The sequence below is a fragment of the Sturnus vulgaris genome, chromosome 22, assembly GCF_052056855.1.
Source record: "Sturnus vulgaris isolate bStuVul1 chromosome 22, bStuVul1.hap1, whole genome shotgun sequence".
In the NCBI taxonomy this organism is placed as follows: domain Eukaryota; kingdom Metazoa; phylum Chordata; class Aves; order Passeriformes; family Sturnidae; genus Sturnus; species Sturnus vulgaris.
Genome location: NC_142264.1, coordinates 9053921 through 9075624, shown reverse-complemented (window position 1 = coordinate 9075624; position 21704 = coordinate 9053921). Strand labels below are relative to the sequence as shown.

General features: G+C 51.6%; 1 protein-coding gene and 1 long non-coding RNA gene across 12 annotated transcripts in view; both read left to right on the top strand.

Moving 5' to 3' along the window:
• Positions 1-1604: 1604 nt before the first annotated feature.
• On the top strand, positions 1605-8096 carry LOC148221446 (uncharacterized). The gene is made up of 3 exons (XR_015808055.1): positions 1605-1797; positions 6552-6701; positions 7879-8096. It is a non-coding gene; the product is annotated as an uncharacterized LOC148221446 (long non-coding RNA).
• Positions 8097-10051: 1955 nt separating this feature from the next.
• Positions 10052-21704, top strand: part of CACNA1B (calcium voltage-gated channel subunit alpha1 B) — a 294097-nt gene continuing 282444 nt past the window's right edge. For 5 of the 11 annotated variants that reach the window (XM_088177583.1, XM_088177581.1, XM_088177582.1 and 2 more), the window contains exons 1-3: positions 10054-10625; positions 13704-13809; positions 20495-20634. In XM_088177583.1, coding sequence (XP_088033709.1) covers positions 10366-10625; positions 13704-13809; positions 20495-20634 — 506 coding nt within the window. In that variant the 5' untranslated portion in view covers positions 10054-10365. Of the gene's footprint in view, positions 10626-13703; positions 13810-20494; positions 20635-21704 lie in introns of all 11 variants that reach the window. The other 6 variants (XM_088177585.1, XM_088177584.1, XM_088177578.1 and 3 more) reach the window with 5 other exon arrangements.

The window sequence follows — 21704 nt, the reverse complement described above, 5'->3', positions numbered from 1 at the left end:
CAGCCTTGGGGGGTGGATCCTGCAGGATTCCAGGCACGAACCCAGGTGGGGGTTTAAGGATGGAGCAAAAATTTCTGCTGGAAACTCGGTGTAAGGATTTGGGCAGAGAAGTTCAGGTGTCCTCCCTTCCCAGCTGCTCCCTAAATTTGGGCTCCTCTCAAGACTGGAAGGCACGAAGTTTCCACCAGAAATTTTCCTCCAGGTGTTGGAGCTCAGGGTGGGCAGTGGGTGCCCTGCTCCCGCCTCTCTGGGGGCCGAGGGGAACGGGCAGAGAGGGAGCAAACACCTCTGGGAGCACCCCAGGGAGCGGCGTGTGGCCGTGCCGAGGCGGAGGAGCTGTCGCACGGCGCTGGCAGCCCCGCTGTGCCCTGCTCCCGACAGAGCCAGAGCCGCGCTGAGAGCAGAGATGTCCCCGGTGTCCCCAAGAGCCGCTGTCCCCCGGCTGGGGGGACACCTCCCCCGGAGATTTCCCTTGCCAATAATCAGATTTTCAGCGTCTAAGACAGAAAGCTGCCTCGCTGACGAGGCCGCTCTAATGGGTGCCGGAGGTGACATCAGGGTGGCACCGAGGGAAGCCACCCCCGGCCCCGCTGCCCCGAGCGGGGTGAGCGGAGTTCCAGCTCTGCCCGTGCCGGAGCAGAGGGCGCTGGAGCCCCAGAAAACTCCCGAGGATGCGGCGAGCGGCTCCAGCCCCAGGCGGTCCCGGCCATGGATGTTTCGGGGTGGATCCTGAGGGATGAATCCTGGGGGGTGGATCCTGAGGGGTGGATCCTGCGGGAGGGATCGGGGTGGATCCATCGGGGTGGGTCTTGCAGGATGCATCCTGCGGGGTGGATCTGGGGGATGGGTCCTGTGGGGTGGATCCATCAGGATGGATCCTGCTGGATGGATCTGGGGGATGGATTCTGCAGGATGGACCTTTCGGGGTGGATCCTGTGGGACGGATCTGGGGGGTGGATCCTGCGGGAGAGATCCTGGGGGATGGATCGGAGTGGATCCATTGGAGTGGATCCAGCGGGGTGGATCTGCGGGATGGATCCTTCGGGATGGATCTGGGGGATGGATCCTGCAGGATGGATCTTGTGGGAGGGATCCTGTGGGAGGGATGCATCGGGATGGATCCTTCGGGGTGGATCCTGGGGGATGGGTCCTGTGGGGTGGATCCTGTGGGGTGGATCCGGGGGATGGATCCTGCGGGAGGGGTCTTGGGGGATGGATCTGCAGGGTGGATATCGTGGGATGCAGGCGCTCCTGGAGGCTGGGCAGGGATGGGCAGTGCTCCCCGAGCCAGGGCTGGCGCTCAGGGTGGTCCCTGGCCTAGGGGTGCCCGTCTCGGCATCCTGGGGCAGGGCAGGGAGAGGTGGAGCTTGGGGGTGATAATTTTCTTCCGAAGAATTTTCCCGTCCTCTTCAGCAGCTCCGTGCAGCCCGAGGTGCCCAGACCCTCGCTGGTTTCTGCCCCTCGGCCACCAGCCCAGGGCAGCGTGTGCTACTGACCCTCCACGGGGCCTCTTGCGTCTCCAGAATCTTTTCCTTGACATCCTGAAAGGGAAAAGCACCCAAAAATGCGGGCGATCACCTGCTTATGTATTTGGGATCGACACTAATTAGCACTCTCTTAGCCCCTCCCTGCTGGCTCTCTAACTCCTATAAAATCCTCACATTGTTTATTTGCCACTTTAATGCGGGAATCTCGGTCCGCTGACAGATCCCCCCCTGTTCCGGCACCCTGGGAGCCGATTTTCAGGTTTTACCAGGTTTGTCTTTGGCTGTGCTCTGCTTCCCCCCCGATATCTCGGTAAGATATTAGGAAATGGTCTCAAGTTGCTCCAGGGCAAATTGCTTCTCTCGGAGGGTGTCAAGGACTGGAACAGGCTGCCCGGGGGGGAGGTGAAATTACCATCCTTGGAGGGATTTAAAAGTCCTGTGGATGTGGCATTTGGGGACATGGTGGCCTTGGCAGTGCTGGGTGAACGGTTGGACTCGGTAACTTTAGAGGCATTTTCCAGCTTAAAAATCCCGTGATTCTATTTCCTGAGCAGCTCTGACTCCTTCACAGGCTCCCTTTCGCAGCGAGTGAAAACGTGGCTCCTGCCCGAGCCTTCCTCGGGCTGCAGCTGCCCCTGGTTCCGGGCACTGCCAGGGGTGCGACACTCAGGTGTCCCCAGTGCCGCGGTCCCTGGGCACGGGCCAGGGTGGGGCCAAGGGTGGGGCAGGGCCGGTCCCTCCTTCCCCATCCCCTGCGTGACACGGCTCCGGGACAGCGAGCTCAGCGCACCCCGCGGGCTTTGCTCGCTCCTGATCCCGATCTTCTTCCCTTCCCGTCCCGTCCCGTCCCGTCTGTGCAGTGGGGATCAGTTTAAGGGATTAACTCCTCTCCTCCCTGTGCCGTGTGAGCCAGCAGAGAGAGGGATAGACACTCTGTGTGACCACAAGAGATTAATTAAACAGCAAGCCCTAATTACTGAGGCTAAGGCTGACCGACTTACTGTGTCTGTAAAATAGCCGAATACTTAATTTGGAGGGGAATGTGGACATAACTCTCACCATTAGCTGAACAAACAAGGAGCATCCGAGCTAAGCCATCGGCTCCTGATGGATGTGGGGCTTCCACCGGAGCAGCCTCGGGCCCTCCCCTCCTGCCTGGCCACGGATTTGGGCTAAGGGCGAGCTGCTTTCCTGTAGCCGTGGGAAGGGGTTTTAACCCTTTAAGTGAGGCAGAAATAAGATGCACAGCTACGTGGTCGTCTTTCATGACAGGAAGAAAGAGCCAAGTTTATTCAGAAACACACTTGGTTTTATAGCATGACTGCAACTCCAAGAGTAGAGAAAAGGTGATTGGTTCAGAGAGAAGACACCCCATTGCCAGGGCCTGGGCACACACCACAACAGGGGTTCTATCTTTGTTATTAATTCCTTTTTATTTTGACCAAATTCTCACCCTGGGAGAAATTCTCCCTAGCCTTGAGCTGGACCAGCTCATTGGCTGGGAACAGAGCTGAAAAACTCCAGCCTGGAATATTTTTCAGGCTGTAATTTTCTTACTTTCTCAATATGTGTCCCACACTTTCCAAAGCACGAACCCACCCCAAGCCTGGGGGATTCCCTGCTGGCAATGCCATTCAGCTTTCCAGCTGCTTCTCCAAGTCATTGCATTCGCATTTCACTGCAGGTTTGGGAAAAAAAAAACAAATGAGGGAGAGACTGAAAGGCGTAAAAGCAAACCCAAACCCCAAGTGCCAGTCCAAGGCAGTGGAAGTAGGGCAGCCAGCTCCTATTCCTGCCTCTCAATATCTTCCCTAAGAGCAATAACAGGTTCTAGGAAGTGAGAGTTCATCTGTAGCTGCAGAGCTTTTTATTGTGTTTCTCCCTTTCCGTGTGCATGAACCTTTCAGGTTTAGAAGACTGTGCATTGCTTTCTTTTTTTTAATTTTTTTTTAATTCCTATTATCTGTGCTTGCTGCATGGCTCCTGATCCAGTCCCAGACAGAGTGTCAGCCTTTCCCCCATTACCTGCAGCTCATTGAGCACCTCATCAGACCTTGGATCGGTGTCTTAGGTGGACTGGAGGTCCCGAGAGGGTTTGGAGCTGAGCTGGGCACTCTGCAGAGGAGGAGAGAACATCCCAGGACCGTGGAACAGCTGAAACAAGGAAAACACGAGCAAAAGAATCTTGATGCCTGTTTTGAGATGGGAAAATGGTGATTTAAAGGCTGGAGGCGTGGCTGTGTGCCCGGGGTGTTAAAAGTGCTCATGACAAAGCCTTGGGGACCTCCAGGTGTCCTGGCTCTGGTTTCAGCACTTGGCCAGCAAAGCTCAGCTCTGTAGAGCATAAACAGCAACACAAGGACTCCTGCACCTGCAGGCTTTGGAAAAGGGCACAAGTTCCCACTGCCCTGGCTTTGGTTCTGTCTATGTCACATGTGAGTGAAGGTATCTGCAACCTCATCCAGGAAAAGTTAATTAAATATCCAATTTTTAAGGTGTCTTGCCCATGTTTTTGCATGCATGATCCATTTTGGTTGTGCTATAATGAACTGAAGACCCCATATGGGGAAAGTGATCCTTGTTTTCTGCCATCTGACCATGTGGCACTAAACCCTATTCCCTTTCCTCGTTAAAAAGGCCAAAACCAACTTGCAAATGGGAATATTTGGGATGGATTCAGAGACAGTCCCTGGAACATTTCCCTGTTTTTCTGCAGAGGTGGTGCAGGAGTTTGAGGTGGGTGCCACCACCCTGGCTGGAGCTGCACTGGCATTTCCAAAAGATGAAGGTGAACTCTCCCTGACTGCAGCTGCAGAAATCGGTGCTGTTGTTGTTCCAGGTTGTTCTCAGCTCCATGGTGATGCCTTTGGGAGCTGGGCTCGCCCAGCCAGCTGTTTTCAGCTGCTCCAAAGCAAAAACTCTTTTTTTTTTTAGTACAAGAAAACACCATAGAGGTTCTCTGTTCCCCCTCCATGCCCTAACTCAGGTGTGGGGCATAAACCAGGGCCTGATCACTGATGCTGCAAACACATTTTGGCCACATTTTTGCAGCTGTTGGGTGCAGAAATCTCCGTGGCAGCTGCAGGGCTCTATTTTATTCCTTAATCCCACAGCAGCAGCCGTCCTCCAGCTGAGGAAGGAGAAGGCTTTGAAATGTGGGGCTCTCCTTATGAGGTGTTCAGTCCCCAAGCTCTTCAAAACTTGAGAGAACTTTGGGAATCTGGGCCCTCCTGCACTTTGGGTATTTCATCCCAAAATGTGGCAGCTGTGAGCATGGAGATGTTCCCTGGCTGATCATTTCTCTTCTGTGCCTGAATAATTTCTCTTGAAAGATGAAAAGCTCTCAGTCTTTAATCAATTACACTGAAAATACCCCGGGCAGGCTGTGACTCCTGCTGCAGTGGGATTTGACACCTGATGCACTGGGAGCTTTGGGTAATATCCCAAACTCCTGTGGGGACAAACACAGACGGGCTGGGGTTTTGTCTTCAGCTTGCATTAACCTTTGGGCAAGTGACTGGTGAAAATCCCAAATTTCTCTGACTTTTTTTGTCCATCTGGCTCCAGATCTGGACCTGGTGCTCTGTCAGTTCTTAGGATGCTTCTGTCTCTTGGATTTCCAGAGTGAAGCTCATGCCGAGCTGAGCCTGTACACGACTCGAGCTCAGATAAAGTCAGATTTGAAAAGATGTTTTGACATCGAGACACTGAGAAACATCCAGGCAAATGTTCAGAAGAGCCTAAGGAGAGGAGAGACCTGAATCTTAAGGAGGATTAGATGTCTAATCATTTACCACAGACAGATATGTACTGAAAGGCAAAGACTCCCCAAATCTCCCTCTCCTGGTGATCAAGTCCTCAGTTAAATTGAGGTCCAAATAATGGAAGAGAAGGTGTGAAGTTGTCTTTCCCTGCTGGCTGGTCTTGGAGACCAATGAGGTAGAAACGATCTTAGAAATGCTGTGGAAAATAAAAATATGAAGCCTGATATACTTTTAAGTTCCTTTTATGTCTCATCCTCTGACAGTTCCCTGCCACAGGCGCTGTCTGTCATTGCTTCCCCACAGACCCAACCCTCTTCTGGTGGGGCTGGAGCTCAGAAGGGAACTCTGAGCACCACTGAAGTTTCTTGTCCCCCTTCAACCCACGAGCAGCTTTGTGTCCCTGTGTCCTGTGATTTCCTGGTTATTTCCTGTGAATTTTCCTGCCGCTGTTGTTCAGACATTGGTCCTGCTTGTTGAAGTATTTTCTGAGCTGAAAACCTCCTTTTTGAGCTACCTGGGACTGAACTCAGCTGGCTCCTGCCACAGCCAGCAGCTGGGTTTGGAGTCGTGATCCACCTACAGAGGAATTCAGCTCCAGAGGAACAGAAGGAACAGCAGCTCCTGGTCCCCTGGGGTTCCCCCAGGGTGGGGAGGTAACGTGGGGAAGGTGTTGAGCAGGGGCTGCCAGCTCCTGCTCTCTCTCCCTGCTCTGCTGTGGGCTTCAAGCACGGTCCCTCCATCCCCCTTCCCTCAAATCCATTTCAGCTGACTCTTTAAACACCACCCTTGGTCTGTGGTGGCCTGGGAGAGCTGTGTGCTGCTCTGGGATTGGGATGGTTCCAGGTGGAATTGCTGTGCCAGCCCAGGGCTTTGCCAGCAGTGCCCCCACCCCATCAGGGTCTCTCTTGCTCCACATTTGTGCAGCAGCTGAGGATGATGGGCCCTGGGGGTTTAAACAATGCCATGATCAGGACTTGCATAGGAGGGGCTGTATCTTCAAAAGGCCTCTTTTCCCTTTGTTCACTCTCTTATTCTCAATAAAAAGTATCAGAGCATCTTCCTCATGGATTTTACATAAAGCCATTCTACATCCTCTGGCAGACCTGAGCTTTAACAATCTCCTCTGCCTGCATGGCAGAAGGATTTTCCTCCAGCACAGCTGGTGCAAAATAGGAGTGAGGAGAGCAGAAATCCCTGGCCAGGAACACCTTGGGAAGCTGCTTTTCTTGGCCTGAAGCTCTGGACCTTCCTGTGGGCTGGAAGGAGATGTGCAGTCTGTGTTGTTTGTTTATTTTTATAGGAAATGTGCTCCTGGGAGCTGCTCTGCTTGGCAAAACCCTGGATCCAGAGTCTCAAGATGGGATTGAAAAGGCTCCTTTTTTCCTCAGCCTTGCAAATTCTGAATAAATAACATCCTACCTGCAGCTCCCTGAGCTCACCTGGACAAAAGGTGTGCTAGGGAGCTTTGACCTTCTCTCTGAGCTACTCCAGGTGTAGGGCAGGATCCAGGGAAGTCGGGGCATGGAGGGAATCTTTTCATCTCTTAAAGGAAGAAATCTTTTTCCTGCTGCTGTTTTTGCAAACGTCCCCACTCTGTCCTGCTCACAGGGGGATGTTGGGGTTGTGTCCCTAAATTTTAGCCACTGTCCCTCATGCTGGAAGCCTGTGCTGCTGCCTCTGGAGCACAGCAAGCTGGAAATCCACTTTGTGATTTCCCCAGAAACCCTTCCAGGGATGGATCCAGAGTGTCCCAGCAGCTCCTGGAGCTGCCCTGCCGGGGCAGACAGACAGAGGCAGGGGTGGCTGCCATGACCCCGGTGTGCAGGCACCTGGCAGGAGCTGTCCTGCCCTTCTGGGCCATTTTCTCTGCCCTGACTGTGCCTGGCCAGATGGAAGTGCTGCTCCATTAAGCTCAGTCACCTGCCTCAGCCTTGGGATGGAAGTGAAAGTCCAGGGAAACGCTTGGTTGCCTGGCAAAGCTGCTCGGGGAGGAGGAAGGCTCCTTGCTAAGCAGTGCTGAGAGCAGAGTGATTTACTCCCCTCCGTCTTCGGGGCTTGCAAGGAGGAGTCACTCATGACCGAGTCCATTTTTAGAATTTTCCATGGAATGCTCCTTGCCCTCTCGTAATGGGAGATTATGGATGTCTGACCTGTTTCGGTGCTCCAAATTTTTTGCTTTCTCTTAACTCCCTTGCTTTTCTCCTAATCTTAAAAAGCCCAACTAAATCCCGACGCTTCCCCTCTCAAAGCCAAATAATCCTCACAATTGCAATCTCCTTCTGTTCTTTAAGGCTTTCAATGTTTAAGGTCTGCGTGATCTTCCTTAGGGTGTGAAAAAAAAAACCAATCCAGGAAAAAAGCCCTGAGCACGCAGATTGAGGAAGGGCAAACCGGTTTAACAGAGCATCCTCACGACATGCTCACATCATTTTCTCCCTGTCACAAACACCCCCACCGCCCTGGCTGCTGATTTCACTGCAGTGCTGTGGTGGGGAGTTTGTTCTGGGAGAGGCTGAGTGCTTTGGTGGCTGTAGGAAGAGACAAGGGGATATGGAGGTCAGGGTTTTCCCTGATTCTCAATAAGATCTGATGCAAAAGACAGTTTTAATTTTTTTTTTCTTTTTCAGAGCTATTGTGTCATCCATTCCCCTGATTCTGTAAGCACGGGAGAATGAAGATTTGTGGAAACCAAAGTATTTTTTCTCTAAAACTGATTTTCATCTGAAGAAGTGAGGGATTATTGAAAATGGCATTTCCTCTTCTAGTGGCCACTGAGAAAAAGTCAGGCTTTTCCACTGAAAAAGGATGTAGTAGATGTAGTGGCCAGAAGCACAAAAGTGAAAAATCAAACCACTAAGTAAGTAAATTTAATAAAAATGAAATGCGTAAATAAGTCATCTGGGGGAAACTTGACTTTCAGGTGAAAGATAAATCCATCATAGAATAAAATGCAGTGAGGATAAAAATGCTTTTTAGGGAAAATTTTAAAGAAAGAAGAGTTCCCTGCACCTTCCTTCTCCATCCACAAAATAAGGGAACTTTCCCGTTAGTGTGGATCAGCTCAGCAGTGCTCAGGGGTGAAGGTTTCCTAGGAGGAAATCCTCGTTTGAATCTCTGCCCAGGCTCTGTCTGAGTGGAGCAGGGATGCTGAACCACCCCAGCATCTGTCTCCGGGCAAAGTTTTTCCCCAAGACTCCAATACTCAGCTTCATCTGCAAATTACCCAAACTTGGGGAAGGGAAAAAGAATTTTTAATTGCATTGCCAGCAAGTGCAGGGGAAGGCAACCTCCGGACCTGAGCTGCTCCTCCTGTCCTGGTGCCCGGGGCTTGCAGAGCCCTGTCCGTGCCGGGGGCCGGCGGTTCCTGCTGTGCCACCCTGGAGGCAGCAGGATGTGATTCACCTCCTTCCCTCGCTGTTTTCCGTGCCTCGGAGCCGCTCCCGGCTCCCCCCGGCTGCCAGTGCCGCCTCTGGGAGCGTCTCCTGGCTGTGCTGCAGTGTGCGAGAGCCCTTCAGACACCGAGCCCCGCCGTAAGGAGCCGGTTCCTTCCGGAGAGTCACCCTTTGCGTCTTGCCAGACCTTATTTGTGTCACTTGTGGCTGCTGCCAGCCCTCTGACTGGCTCCTGAAGCCAGCAGATGTTGTTGCTCCAGGCTTGCCTGGTCGGTGGGTTGGTTGTTCACTGAGCTTGGATGACTAAGGCAAAAAACGCATTAGCGGCAGAGTCCAGACTTTTCTTGCTCTGGAGGAACTGAAAATGCCCCCCTGTAGACAGCCTCGACTTCTCGGGAGGGTCCCTTCTCAAAGTTAATAGTTTCTATCTCAAATTTAGCCTAAAATGCAAAAACATTTCCTCGCCAGCTACTGCAGTGACTGTTGCCGTGCGGCGCTCCAGGAACAAGGAGGAGTTATCTCTCTGACTTGTGCTGGAGGGAAGCAACAGAGGGTGTTGGAATAAACAGGATTAAAGGATTTCATCCATAAATACGGGATTAAAGGTATCCAGCGCTCCGCAGGAGTCATTCAAACCAAGGAGAAACAAAGTAAGTTGTGCAGAAGGGCGCAGCTCTGCTCGCAGCCAGCCCGTGCCGCACATCCCCGCCCGGCCCCAGCCCCGGGAGCGCTGCGGGGACCGCATCCCCCGCCCCGCACCCGCCCGTGCCCCGGCCCCGAGCCCCCGGGGGCTGCCAGCTGAGCTGCCCCTCGCCCCGCTCCCCATTTCACACTGTGACCTCCCCACCCTCGGCGTCCGCGGGGCTCTGAGGGCACGGGCGGGGTGACGGGAGCTGCGCTGCTCAGCTCGGAGCACCCGTGGGTGCAGCAGCTGGGCCGTGCACGTCCGGGCAGCGCACATCTGGGCAGCGCACATCTGGGCAGCGCACATCTGGGCAGCGGCGCGCAGGCGCGGGGGCTGCCTCGCCCGTGCCCCCCACCCATCCGAGCGGCGGCACCCCGGGCTCGGCTGTGCCCGCGGAGCGCCGCGCAGGGGCGGGGGGATCGAGCCCTCCTTCCCCGGGGAGGGGCCGCGGCTCCGCCGTATTTACCGGGGTGGGCGGCGGCGGCCGGGCCGGGCCGGCTCCATCCTCCCTCCTCCCTCCCTCCCCGCCCGCCCCCCGGTGCCGGTGACTGGAGCGGGCGGAGCCGCGGCGGCCGATTGGCTCCGGGCATCACATGCGGCGGGGCCGGGCCGTGCCGGAGCCGTGCCGGGCTGGGCTGGGCACGGCGGAGCGCTCCCGCGGCGGGCACGGCAGCAGCGCAGCCCCTTGCCAGCCCAGCGCCCCGTGGTCGCCGAAGGGACCGCGGCCACCGCGGCCACCCCACGCCGCCCCGGCCATGAGGTCGGGCCGGAGAGACGCCACCTGTGCGGGGAGGTGAGCGGAGCCCCGGCGCCTTCCTCCTACCCCCGGGCAACCACAGCGGCGGGGAAGCGCAGGGGGTGGAGGAAGGAAAAGGGATATTTTTTGTTTTATTATATATCGATCTATTTTTGCCGCGATCGATCCCGATCCCGCAACTGAAGCCCCCGGAGGGAGAAGTGCTGCGCGCTGTGATGCGTCTTCCTCTCGCCTCGGCTGCCAGTTTGGATTGTAGCGCCCGGCTCCGTGCACTGCGAGGATGGCTCGGTTTGGGGATGATCTGCCAACCCGCTATGGAGGTGGAGGGCCGGCCGGGGCTGGAAGAGGGAGCAGCCGGCAAGGTGGCCCCCAAGCCGGCCAAAGGATGTATAAACAGTCGATGGCTCAGAGAGCCAGGACTATGGCTCTCTACAACCCCATCCCTGTCAAACAGAACTGCTTCACAGTCAACAGATCCCTCTTCATCTTCAGTGAAGATAATGTTATACGGAAATACGCCAAGCGAATAACAGAGTGGCCATATCCTTTCAGGGAGGCTGTGTGGGCACGGGGGGAAGGTGGGGAGGGGGAGAGGGAGGCTGGGGGGCAGAGACCCCTCCAGGCAGCGCAGGGCGAGTGGCTGGTGCTGGTGCAGACGGTGTGGTCGGGCTGTGCCATGGGTGTGTGTGCCGGGGAGCCGTGCGCCCGACATGATGCACGGCCGTGGCTGTGGGAATGTGGGAATATGGGAATGTGGGAGTCAGGGAATCAATCAGGGGATCAGGGGGATCAGGAAATCGTTTCCGTGGGAGCGCCGAGGGTGCTTTTGGTGTGCTTGATGCCGGGGGTGTGTGTAAGCCATGTCAGGGTGTCTTTAGGGCTGAGATGTACAGGTGCGTGGATTGACATTTCCTACAATTCAAGTCAGGTTCTGTGAGATTCGTGCCCACGAATCCTGATTTTTATTTCCATCTTGGAGCCTTTCAACTCTTCTGTCTTCCTGTGAATAGAAGAGGGAATGTGGGATAAAAATGGTGACACCTTAGTATTGAAGCTGCATTGATAGTAGGGGACATTGACAGCCCAGGTAAATCCCAGGAATGCAATCATTGCAGCTCGGTTTTAGCACATCCCCTCCGGAAGCCATTCGAATCAACATGAATCATGGCACTTTGATTAGGTGCATAGCCTAAGCTTAGGCTACACGAAAAAAAAATTAAAATTAGCAAAGCCTTGTGGCAGAAGGAGGCAGTAAGTGGGGAGAGGGATCATCTGCTGTATTGTGAAAGGGGCAGATGCTTTCTGTCTGAGACCCAGCTCCCAGGCCAAGTGAGCTGCAGTGAGAAGAGGGCTTTGCTTGCAGTGATGGTTGTAAGCCGTGAGCAGAGGGGAGCAGGCTGAGGCTCCCAGGGAGCAGATTTTGTGTGTGTGTGTGTGTGTGTGTGTGTGTACAGGACTGCTTTACACTGAGGGTCTCAGGGGAGCTGCTTGTTTTCTTTACATTTCATATCACACCCCTATTAATCCCCAGCTAACAGCAGCAGGGCCTCCTCCCAGCCTCCTAGCAACACTTTCAGTTGCCACAGAGGCCAGCTCCTGCTTAGACTTCCCCAGTTTTCACTTCCTGAGGGGCTAACAGGAAAAATACACCAGTGGAGTCAATGCACTTCCCTTCTCTCTGAACACACACAAACACGTATTGATCTTTCTTCCGTATTATACAATCCCAGCGATTGCTGCATTTCCTCATCCATTTCTCCTTCCCTGCATTTAAGTCTGGATAAACAAGCCCCAAACCCCCGGTGACAGGCAGAGCATCGCCTTGACTGCGCGGGCAGACTCAGTCTTTCCCTCTCCTTCCTCTTGGGCCATTCGGCTGTGTTTTTCCGGGGGATGTGGGGAGGGGACCCCCGGCGCTGCGGAGCCGGCGGGACCGGCGGAGCCACCGGCCCTTCCCCGAACCGGAGCGGCGGGGCCGGCGGGCGGGGCGGGGCGCTGTCCGCGGTGCTGAAACCAGGCTGAGCACGGTGCTGAAACCAGGCTGAGCACGGTGCTAAGCCGAGCTGACCGTGGTGCTAAGCCGAGCTGACCGTGGTGCTGAGCCGAGCTGACCACGGCTCTGTATCCAAGCTGACCATAGTGCTTGAGCTGAGCTGACCACAGTGCTGGGATGAGCTGAGCTTATCACGGTGTTGAGCTGAGCTGAGCACGGTTTTGAAGCCAGGCTGACCGTAGTGCTGAGCTGAGCTGAGCACGGCGCTGCAGCCGGGTTTACCGTGGTGCTAAGAACCATGGAGTGGAGCTACGCTGACCATGGTTCTGAAGCCAGGCTGGCCACAGTGCTGAGCTGAGCTGACCACGGTGCTGAGCTGAGCTCATTGTGGTGCTAAGCCGGGCTGATGGTGGTGCTGAGCCAAGCTGGCCATGGTGCTGAGCTGAGCTCCCCGCGATGCTGAGCTGATCTCTCCGCCGTGCCCAAGCGAGCTGTTCGCGGTGCCGAGCTGAGCCCTCCCGGGTGCCGTGTCTGCGGTGCCGCTCGGCGCTGCCCCTGGTGCTGAGCTGAGCTCTCCGCGGTGCTCAGAGGAGCTCCCCGCGGTGTTCAGCTGAGCTCTCCGAGGTGCTGAGCCCATCTTCCCACGGTTCTGGGTTCGTCTCCCTGTGCTGCTGGTTCCATCTCCCCATAGTTCTAGGTCCATCTCCCCACGGTGCTGAGCCCACCTCTCCATGGTGCTGGGTCCATCCCCCTGTGATGCTGGGTTCACCTCCCTGTGATGGTGGGTCCATCCCTCCATGGTTCTGGGTCCATCTCCCCACAGTTCTGGCTCCACCTCTCCACGGTGCTGGGTCCATCTCCCTGCGATGCTGGGTCCATCTCTCCATGGTTCTGGGTCCATCTCCCCACAGTTCTGGCTCCATCTCCCCATGGTGCTGAGCGGAGCCGTTGCTCACCCTCGGCCCCCGATGCCGCTCGTGGCACGGCTCTGCCATGGGAGAGCTGGGGCTCAGCATAGCTCAGGGTGGGAGATGGTGGCAAAGAGCAAAGGGGGACCCGGTGCTGGATTTGGATTCTTTTCCCTTCCCATTTCCCTCCTACATCCCAAAAGGGCACTGAGGGTTTTATTCTCACCGAGAGCGGGCATTGCAATCGAGCAGTAATTCATGTTGTAGACCTAGGTAGATACTCTAAATTGAACTTTTCGTGCCCACCACTTATTTGCACCATGTGCTGAAGTTAAATGTTTCTGAAGAAAATTCAGCAGATGATGTTTAGCCATATAATCTATCTGGAGGCAGTTTAGCTTATCAATCTCATTAAAAATCAATAGGTATTAATAGCTTTTTATTTCCTTTGGACCTTTCACTTTCTTGCTCCCAAATTCCTTGAGCAGCTCATATTGTGTGTGAGTCTCTAACTCTTAAAAAAGAGAGGAGCAAATTGCCAACTTTTCTTCCAAACACACCCCAGAAAGAACCGAGGGAGTCAAGGAGACCAAATGTCTTTAAAAAAATACAAGAAATCTTAGGATGCTCAATTAATGCAACTCTGTGGGTAGAACCAGGATCTGGACGGGGTTCTCCTGGTATTGTCCAGTGTTTTCTTTAACTTCTGGTCCCCACTCCATTTGAATACATGATTTTAGCTACAATCATAGCCAATTGTATTGTGCTGGCTCTGGAACAGCATTTGCCGGATGGAGACAAGACACCGATGTCAGAGAGACTGGTGAGTTGCGTTCATTCATTTTCAGTTTTTTTTTGTTCCTGCTCTAATACAGAAAGCAGCCGGCTGCTGGGTGTTGGGAGTGTTGGGATCTATTTTAGAGATCCACACGTAAACAGACAGGCATTGATCTGACAATCAGAAAAAATCCGTCCCAGCAAGGAGAAGTGTCCCCTCCTGATCCCATCCCTGCAAGAATGCTTCATCACTCCAGCCAGCCCTGCCCAGCCCAGGAGACAGCTGGACCTTGAGTGATGATCAGAAGGGCTTCAAACTTAGGTTGCCTCTAAACCAGGACAGGAAGGAGCTGATGAATGCTTAGAATTATCTTTGAAATCAAATGAACTTCTGTGTAATTTTCATTTTCCCAGGGAGTGGTGGAACAGAGGAACCTTTTAGGATTTGTGTGTCTCTTCCTGTCACAGCACAGATCCTTCAAAGCAAACTTTGGGTTCAGATGATTACACTTCCTTTCAAAAAAAATATGCAACCAGCTTACAGAGAAAAATAATTTACCCGCAGGCTTTATGGTAATGAGCCCAATTACCTTATTTCAAAAGAAAATAGAAGAATAGCTTCAAAATAATTCTCCCATTTATCATCACTGTAGGAAAACTGTGTAATTCTTGGTTTGATTTTTCTCCTACTTTTAATGATCTGGAATGTCTTGCATGCCTAAATGCATTAATCCTGGTGCATGTTCAAAGGATGGATAAATATGGATCCATATGTGTTTTCCATGTCGATGCTATATTATGCAAACAACGATAACATTAGGCATGCTGCCAAAACCGAGAGTCACTGAATAGTGATTGCTGCAGTTCCTAAGGATGGCCCATGCCAGTGGGCAACTCTCAGAATCTCATTCTCCAGAAGCAGGAAAAAGGGTGTTAGTGAGAAATCTGGAGAGTCAGGGTCAGAAATTGCTGCTGTTTGGAAATGGATGCACTCCTGCTGGCTGCTCTCCTGCATGGGGCTTGCTGTATCTCGCTGTTGGAATTATTTTTAATTAATAAGAGAAGAGGATAAAGTGAATCAATGACTGCATGTAGAACTTTCTGCCATTAAACCTGTCTTTGTGTGCTTTGGGGCTGGTTGGCAGGGTCAGCCTGGGGGTGTGAGCAAAGCACAGGTTTAGAGCCAGGACTGAGGGGGAAAGTCCCTTCCGTGGTTATAAACACACGGATTAGTGAGGGGGAGAAGCAGTCTGGGGGATGTTCTGGCTAGGCAATCCTTTGGTTCATGTTGGTTTTATGTTTCTCTGTATCCCTCGATTTATAAGGGCATCCTAGAGGCATTTTATTGTCCTTTTCCCCAGTGTATTAATTCCATTTTACAGCACACACACCTTCAGATCCTGCCTAAATCATTCCAAAGAGGAGCACTGGCATTGCCACGGCACAGTGTGAGAGAGCTGTGGGACTTAAATGCACAATCCCTGCCCTGTTGGCTCTGCCCCGGGTGGAAGGAAGAATTAACCCCTGGTTTTTGTCCCAAGCACTGTGATGTTTGATGCAGATATCCTGAAGCCATTTTAATCACAGCACATTCCTAACTCTGAAGTATAAAGCAATTTTTCACAGAGTAGCACTGAGAATCTTCGCAAGTCATGAAATACTTTTTATTTTCAACATAAACTGGAAAGAATAAGCATTATAAGAAAAGCTGTCTTCTAGTTTTCAAAGTGAAACCTCTTTAGAATTCTCATGTTACTTCTATAAACTGGAAGTTGTTTCATTGAAAATGTTTCAAATCCATGTTAAACCACAGCAGAGGAATATTCCCATACATTTCCCATACATTTCCCATACATTTCCCATACATTTGCAGGTTTGTTCAGCCAAATTCTGAGTCCATGCAGAACAGCAGGTGCTTTATTGCTTTCTTTAGCAGGAATGGAATTGGTCTTTTTTAGGGTAATGGTTAATGGATATGGCTTTTTTTTTTTTTTTTCACCTGGACTCATTAAAATCTCCAAATTGGAGATCATAAGTGAAGAGTTAATCAGATATTAAGGATATGAGGTGCACATCACAAGCCTTTTGTGACTTGGAGATGTCGGCAGAGTTGTTGAAGGAAAACAGAAGTTGCCCAGATAATTTGTTCCATAGATACAAAGAAAAAAAAAAAAAGATTGTCTATTTGTTAAAAATTTTCCTCTATCTATCTCCCCAAGACCCAGGATATGATCCTGCAGTGCAATCTCACCGGGCTGTTTTCTGTGCTCCTGTTATTGTCAAACTGAGCACATATCTCAGTACATGCAATATTCCAGGATTTTGAGTGTCTGACTTAGTAGAATTCTCTCTCTGCCCATTTTCTGTATGCACAGAAAAGCATTACTTGGCTCTGGGCTGGAAATTCTGGTCAAAAGGGGCTCTGAGAATTTAGTGACCACCATCATTTAGTGGTAAACTGGGGGGCTGGCTCAGATCTTCGATCATCAACCAAGAGGAACAAACTCATTCTCCCACCAGCTGCAGCCTGACCTACCCCAGGCTCTGTCCTGCTCCCAGCTGGAATTCTCACATGCTCTGGATGCTGGAAATGTTTCCCTCCCATCAGGAATTGTCCAGTGGAACAGGTTTGTCCCTGTCCATCTCCACCCAGCGCTGTGGGCTGGGGAGTCAGCCTGCTTCTATCCCAATAAAGATTGTGTTGTTTGTACACACTGGAGTGCTGCCAGCTGCAGAGATGCTGAGGGAGCTGCTCTGAGCCCAGAGCCTGGTGGGGAGAGCTCCAAATGTGGGAATGGCAACTTCCCATCCCAGCCCTGAATGGCCTTGCAGGACGTTGCTCACCTCCTTCTCTCCCTGCCTCATTCCTGATTGCTCAGTTTTCCGTGGGAAGCTTCAGGAGACCTCTCCCAGAAGGAGAGTGATGATTTCAGAACTTGCAGAACGGGAAATCTCCCTCCTGTCCCGCTCTGGGGCAGCTCCTGTTGGAAGGCACAGTGGATTTCACTGCAGCCTCGGGGTGTTTGGCTCCCCCGGGTGTTGTGGATGTGAGGACAGAACATAACTTTTCCCAGATTTTCATCGTGACAGCTCTGGCAATTTACTAATGGATTTAATGCTCTCTCCCATCCACAGGCACTTAGAGCAGTAATATGTGAGCTGCTCATATTAACCTTTGCTTGAACAAAGCCTTTCACACCCAAACCTCTCCAGGCTGTTACATCTGAAGGCCAAGGAAAGACACTAGGACGTGAAGTAGGAATGGTAATGACTTTCCAGCCTCAGAAGTTGTTTCTGATCAGAAACATATTGATTAAATGTGTGTTTGGCCCAGTCTCAAGCTCTGCTGTGTCCACAGCAAACAACTTGCTGGCACAGCTCTGGCTGCTGCCCAGATTCTCTGCCCTCCTTCCAAGTACACACACGGATCCTCATTATCACCTGCTCTGCCCCTCTGGAGCCCGGGCAGGGGCACAGCCTTTGGTCTGAAGGGCTTCAGGGTGTCCTGGCAGGGACTCTGAGCTGAGGCAGGGTCATTTCAGTGCTTCACAGGACATGTAGCCACGTCCTTCCCTCCTTCCATCACACACAGCCAGATAAATCCTTTATTTTTTCAGCTGCAGGACCTCTCCCCAATTGGGCATAATTTTTATTTTTCCTCTTATTGTTACTGCCCTAATTCTTGAGCTGAATCAGAGTAAATTTAGGCAGGCTTTAGAAAAGACCCTCTTTCTTTCACCTCTTATTTCCCCAGCTACTCCCTACCAACCCTACAGATGAGAGTTTTTCTTTGTAATAAATACCCAAATCCATTTGTGAGCCTTCCTGCTTCCCTAGAAGCTGACAAAAACTCCTTTGACCCACTTCCTAAGAGCTCTGTGTAGCCCTAGCTTTGGGAAGAGCACATCCCATCAAACCCTGGAGTACCTGGAGCCTGGCTCTTTAAAGCTGGGAGCTGTAATCACCAGGCACCTGACCTAGATTGAGCAGAGACTGGAGTAGATACCAGGCTTCAAGGAAGTGAGGGAGTAATGTGGGGGAGTGGATGTGGGTAAAGGTAGCTTTTTTTGTGTGTGTTAGAAGAGCTATTTTTAGAGGAACACGAATAGTTGTGGGATGGGAATTTGGGATGGGCTGGGAGGCCTTTATGTGCAGACATTATCTGGAGCTGTTGAACTAGGAGCTGTTGGGGGGGTTGAACAGGTGGATTGGGCTGGCAGAGTGCTCTTGTGGCCATGAGGGAAGGCAGAGGAGTTGTAAGGAACATCTGGATGATTTCTGACCCCTTCTCCCTTGTTCCCTCTTTCCTGTACTGGGTTGGAGCCCTGTGATGCCTCCAGCTCTCATTGTGGAGCAGCTGCTGGAAGAAGAAGTGTGTTGTAGGATTTCTGTTGAAGGTCATACCAGGTCTGGTGGCCTTTGCTCCTGGTTCTCTGTGGGTGAACAGCGCAGAGATTGGCAGCTGGAGGTCTGGCAGTGGTGGCTCCTGTGTCCTCTGAGCACCATCAGTGAGGGCCAGAGGGCCTGGAGGTGCTGCTGCTTGTGCAAAGCCCTCTTTGGCTGGAGGGGAAGCCAGTTTTGGGGATGGGTTTTCATTTTCTCCTCTCTATTTCAGCCAGAGACCCAGAGGCAGCTTAACAGGCCCTGCTGTGTTTTGCTCCCTGGCCAGCCAGCACCTGTGAGTGTCTGTGCAGGTGACTTCACATCACCACAGGGCCATGGCAGGTGGAGCTGCTGGGGCTGTGAGCTCAGAAAGGTGGAGGGAAATTGAGGTAACATGGGGTGAAAGATGAAATATGTGGAAGAGCTGTTCCCAGGAGGTGTGTGGGGACATGGGGAACAGAACTCGAATTCAGCTGCTGGTGGAAAAGCCTCTTCAGGGGTTGTATTTTCCAGTCATGTCCAGCCAAGTCTCCTTGTGCTGTTAAGTTACAGATCCCAGGGTGGGTCAGGCTGGAAGGGACCACAGTGGGGTCATCTGGTGTCACCTCCCTGCTCCAGCAGGGCCATCCCAGAGCACAGGGTACAGGACTGGTGGTTCTGGAATATTCCCAGGGAGGGAGACTCCACAGCCTCTCTGGGCTCTGCTCAGGGCTGGGCACTGCCCAGGGCAGAAATTCTGCTCCTGTGCAGGGGCAGCTCCTGGGCTCAGCCCCTGCCCGGGGCTCTGGGGCCATTGCTGGGCCTGGAGCAGAGCCTGGCACTGCTCTGAGCCTCCTGCACACAGGGACACACAGGGACACCAAGGGACAGACAGACAAGGACACACAGGGACACCCAGGGACAGACAGACAAGGACACACAGGGACACCCAGGGACAAACAGACAGACAGGGACACACAGGGACACCCAGGGACAGACAGACAGGGACAGACAGACAGACAGGGACACACAGGGACACCCAGGGCTGAGGGCCCCTCTCAGCATCACCTCTCAAGGCTGAACAAATCCAACTTTTAGGGATGAAAACCTTAATTTCTGGAGCAAGTGCTGTCCCAAAGTGTGGTCTGTGCCAGAGCTGAGCAGCAGCTGCCGTGCCTGTGCCAAACCTGCTTCTTCCCTGGTTCTGGGGCCACAAACCTCAACATTCCTGTTCATTTTCCATCAGAGAATAAACAATCCCCTTTTATCATTGAGAGAACTGCAAAATATAAACAACTATGCCTCAAACAGCAGCTCAGCTCTTAGGTTCTGGTGGCCAGAAATGCCAAAGCCACTGGAAAAGAGATTTCTAATCTCTCATTGTGGAAGTTTGCTTTCTTTTGGGTAGGGCTGCTTTACTTCCATTGAATTCAACTGAAAACCAGGATCTGAGGCACATTTGGAAATTGGTTACTGGTGCCAAAGCTGATGAACAAGTTCTTGAAATTGATGCCCGCTGCTTTTACCTTTTTCTTTGTTCCTATTTCTTGCCCAAATCTTCCTTCCAAATGTGAATGCTTCAATTTGGCACTGAATTAGTGTTGAAACTGCTGTCAATAAAGTCTAATCCTGAGAGATCTGGTGCAGAGATGGAATAAAAGGTTTAGTAAGAGAGCAGGGAGTGAGCTTGATTTTCTCTGTAGTGAGCAAGGACACGAATCTGTGATCCCAAGGGATGTGTTAGTCTGCACCATGGACCCAAGACACAAATCTTGCTGCTCCTGCTGCTCATGGGAGGGGTTGGGGATTTCTCCCTGAACCAAATCCCCAGTGGAAGGAGAACAAATGAGGCTGCAGCTGTGAAAATTGATAAAATGGAGGAGAAGGAGCGAAGAAAGAACTGATGGAATAAATGATAAATAAATAATTTCCTGTCAGTGCTGTCAGGCTTGCTGCGCTGACTCTTGCTCCCCAAGACACCCTTGTTTCAGGTTCCTGGGTGAATTGTGGAGCATCTTCCATGCCAATAACTCCAGAAACCTGTCATCTCTAATTTAAATATACCCTTAGAGCAAAATTTCTGCATCAAAATTCTCTCCAGAACATTCCGTGAAGGAGGAAAATGTGGCGTGAAGCCATCAGAATGACGGCCAATGGAATTGCCAATTCGTAGAGAAAATTCATTTCAGAGAAACAATAATGAAATTCCTCTCTGAGCTTAGTTCCACTAAACTTAAACCTTCTAATTCCAGCTGTGTTCAAAGAGTGGAGAAGGTGTGAAGTTGGTGCCTGTAGCTGTTTGGAGGATGGGTTATCAGAGCAGGAACACGGATATCTCCTCGACTCCTGTAATTTCCTTTCTTTTCCAGGACGACACTGAGCCGTACTTTATTGGAATATTTTGTTTTGAAGCTGGTATCAAAATCATCGCTCTGGGCTTTGTTTTTCACAAAGGCTCTTACCTGAGGAATGGCTGGAACGTGATGGATTTTGTCGTGGTCCTCACAGGGTAAGTGACCTCCTCTCCCCCTGAGCTTCTTGGGGACTCTCACCCTGATTTGTGGTGTTTGTTTACTCGGGGCTGGGCTGGGATTGACTGGAGTGGAATAGCACTAAAAACCTGCATTTCTTGTAGTAAATCCAAAGAATGGCTCTTGTGCTGAATGAGACACTTGCCAAGGGTTTGAACCAACTCAAAAGTGGTTGTGAGGATATTTCTTTGTAGATATTCCAGTGTGAATCTGATCCAGACACTTCCTGACATTTCTGTGACTTTGCAGGTTCTAATTACCACTGGTACTTGAACCTGATTTAAATCAATTTTCTGATGTTATGGGATGACTTTAGAAGTCAACGTGGAGTGTGCTAACAAATTAAATGTATCCTGGTTTTCAGCTGTTACAACTCAGAAATTTGCCAAGTTTCTGCAGGAACGAATTTATTTCCCCTATAAAATAACTTTTCTCAAAAGAATTCAAAGATGTCTGAAAAGAATTCAAAATGTCCTATTAAGGATGGAGGTGAAAAGGTTACGTGTGCATTTTGTACTCTGGTTTGAGATGATATCACTCATCTCTCTCTTGAAAATGCTGACAATATTTTACATTATGCGTTGCAGCAGTTTCTGTCTATTGATATAAATAGAGGGTGATGCTGGTGGATAATAAAAACATAAACATGAACACTTCTAGTCTACAAATTGGGCTTTAAAGCTTCGGAGGAAGCGATCCAAAGGTCTGTGTGAGGTCCTGAGCTTGCAGCCTTCATCTTGGAAGGATTTCAGTTCATTTCTCCCCAGAAACTGCAGCCTGGCTCCTGCTATTGATATGCTTCCCATACCCATCCTTTCCACAGCTTCCCTGCCTGTGTGTGTGGTGAACGTGGATATTCCCTGCTCCTGCTGCTGGTGTGGAGTAGGGAAATGCTTGCATACATATACAAATGTATTCATTAGCTACATGATCACTGTAATTCCATTTGCATTCAGGGCACCCTGTGATACAGCACTTGAGAGGCCAAAGGGAATTCTTGATGTATTAAGAGGCAAAGAATAAATATGCAGGGCTTGATTCTCCTGCT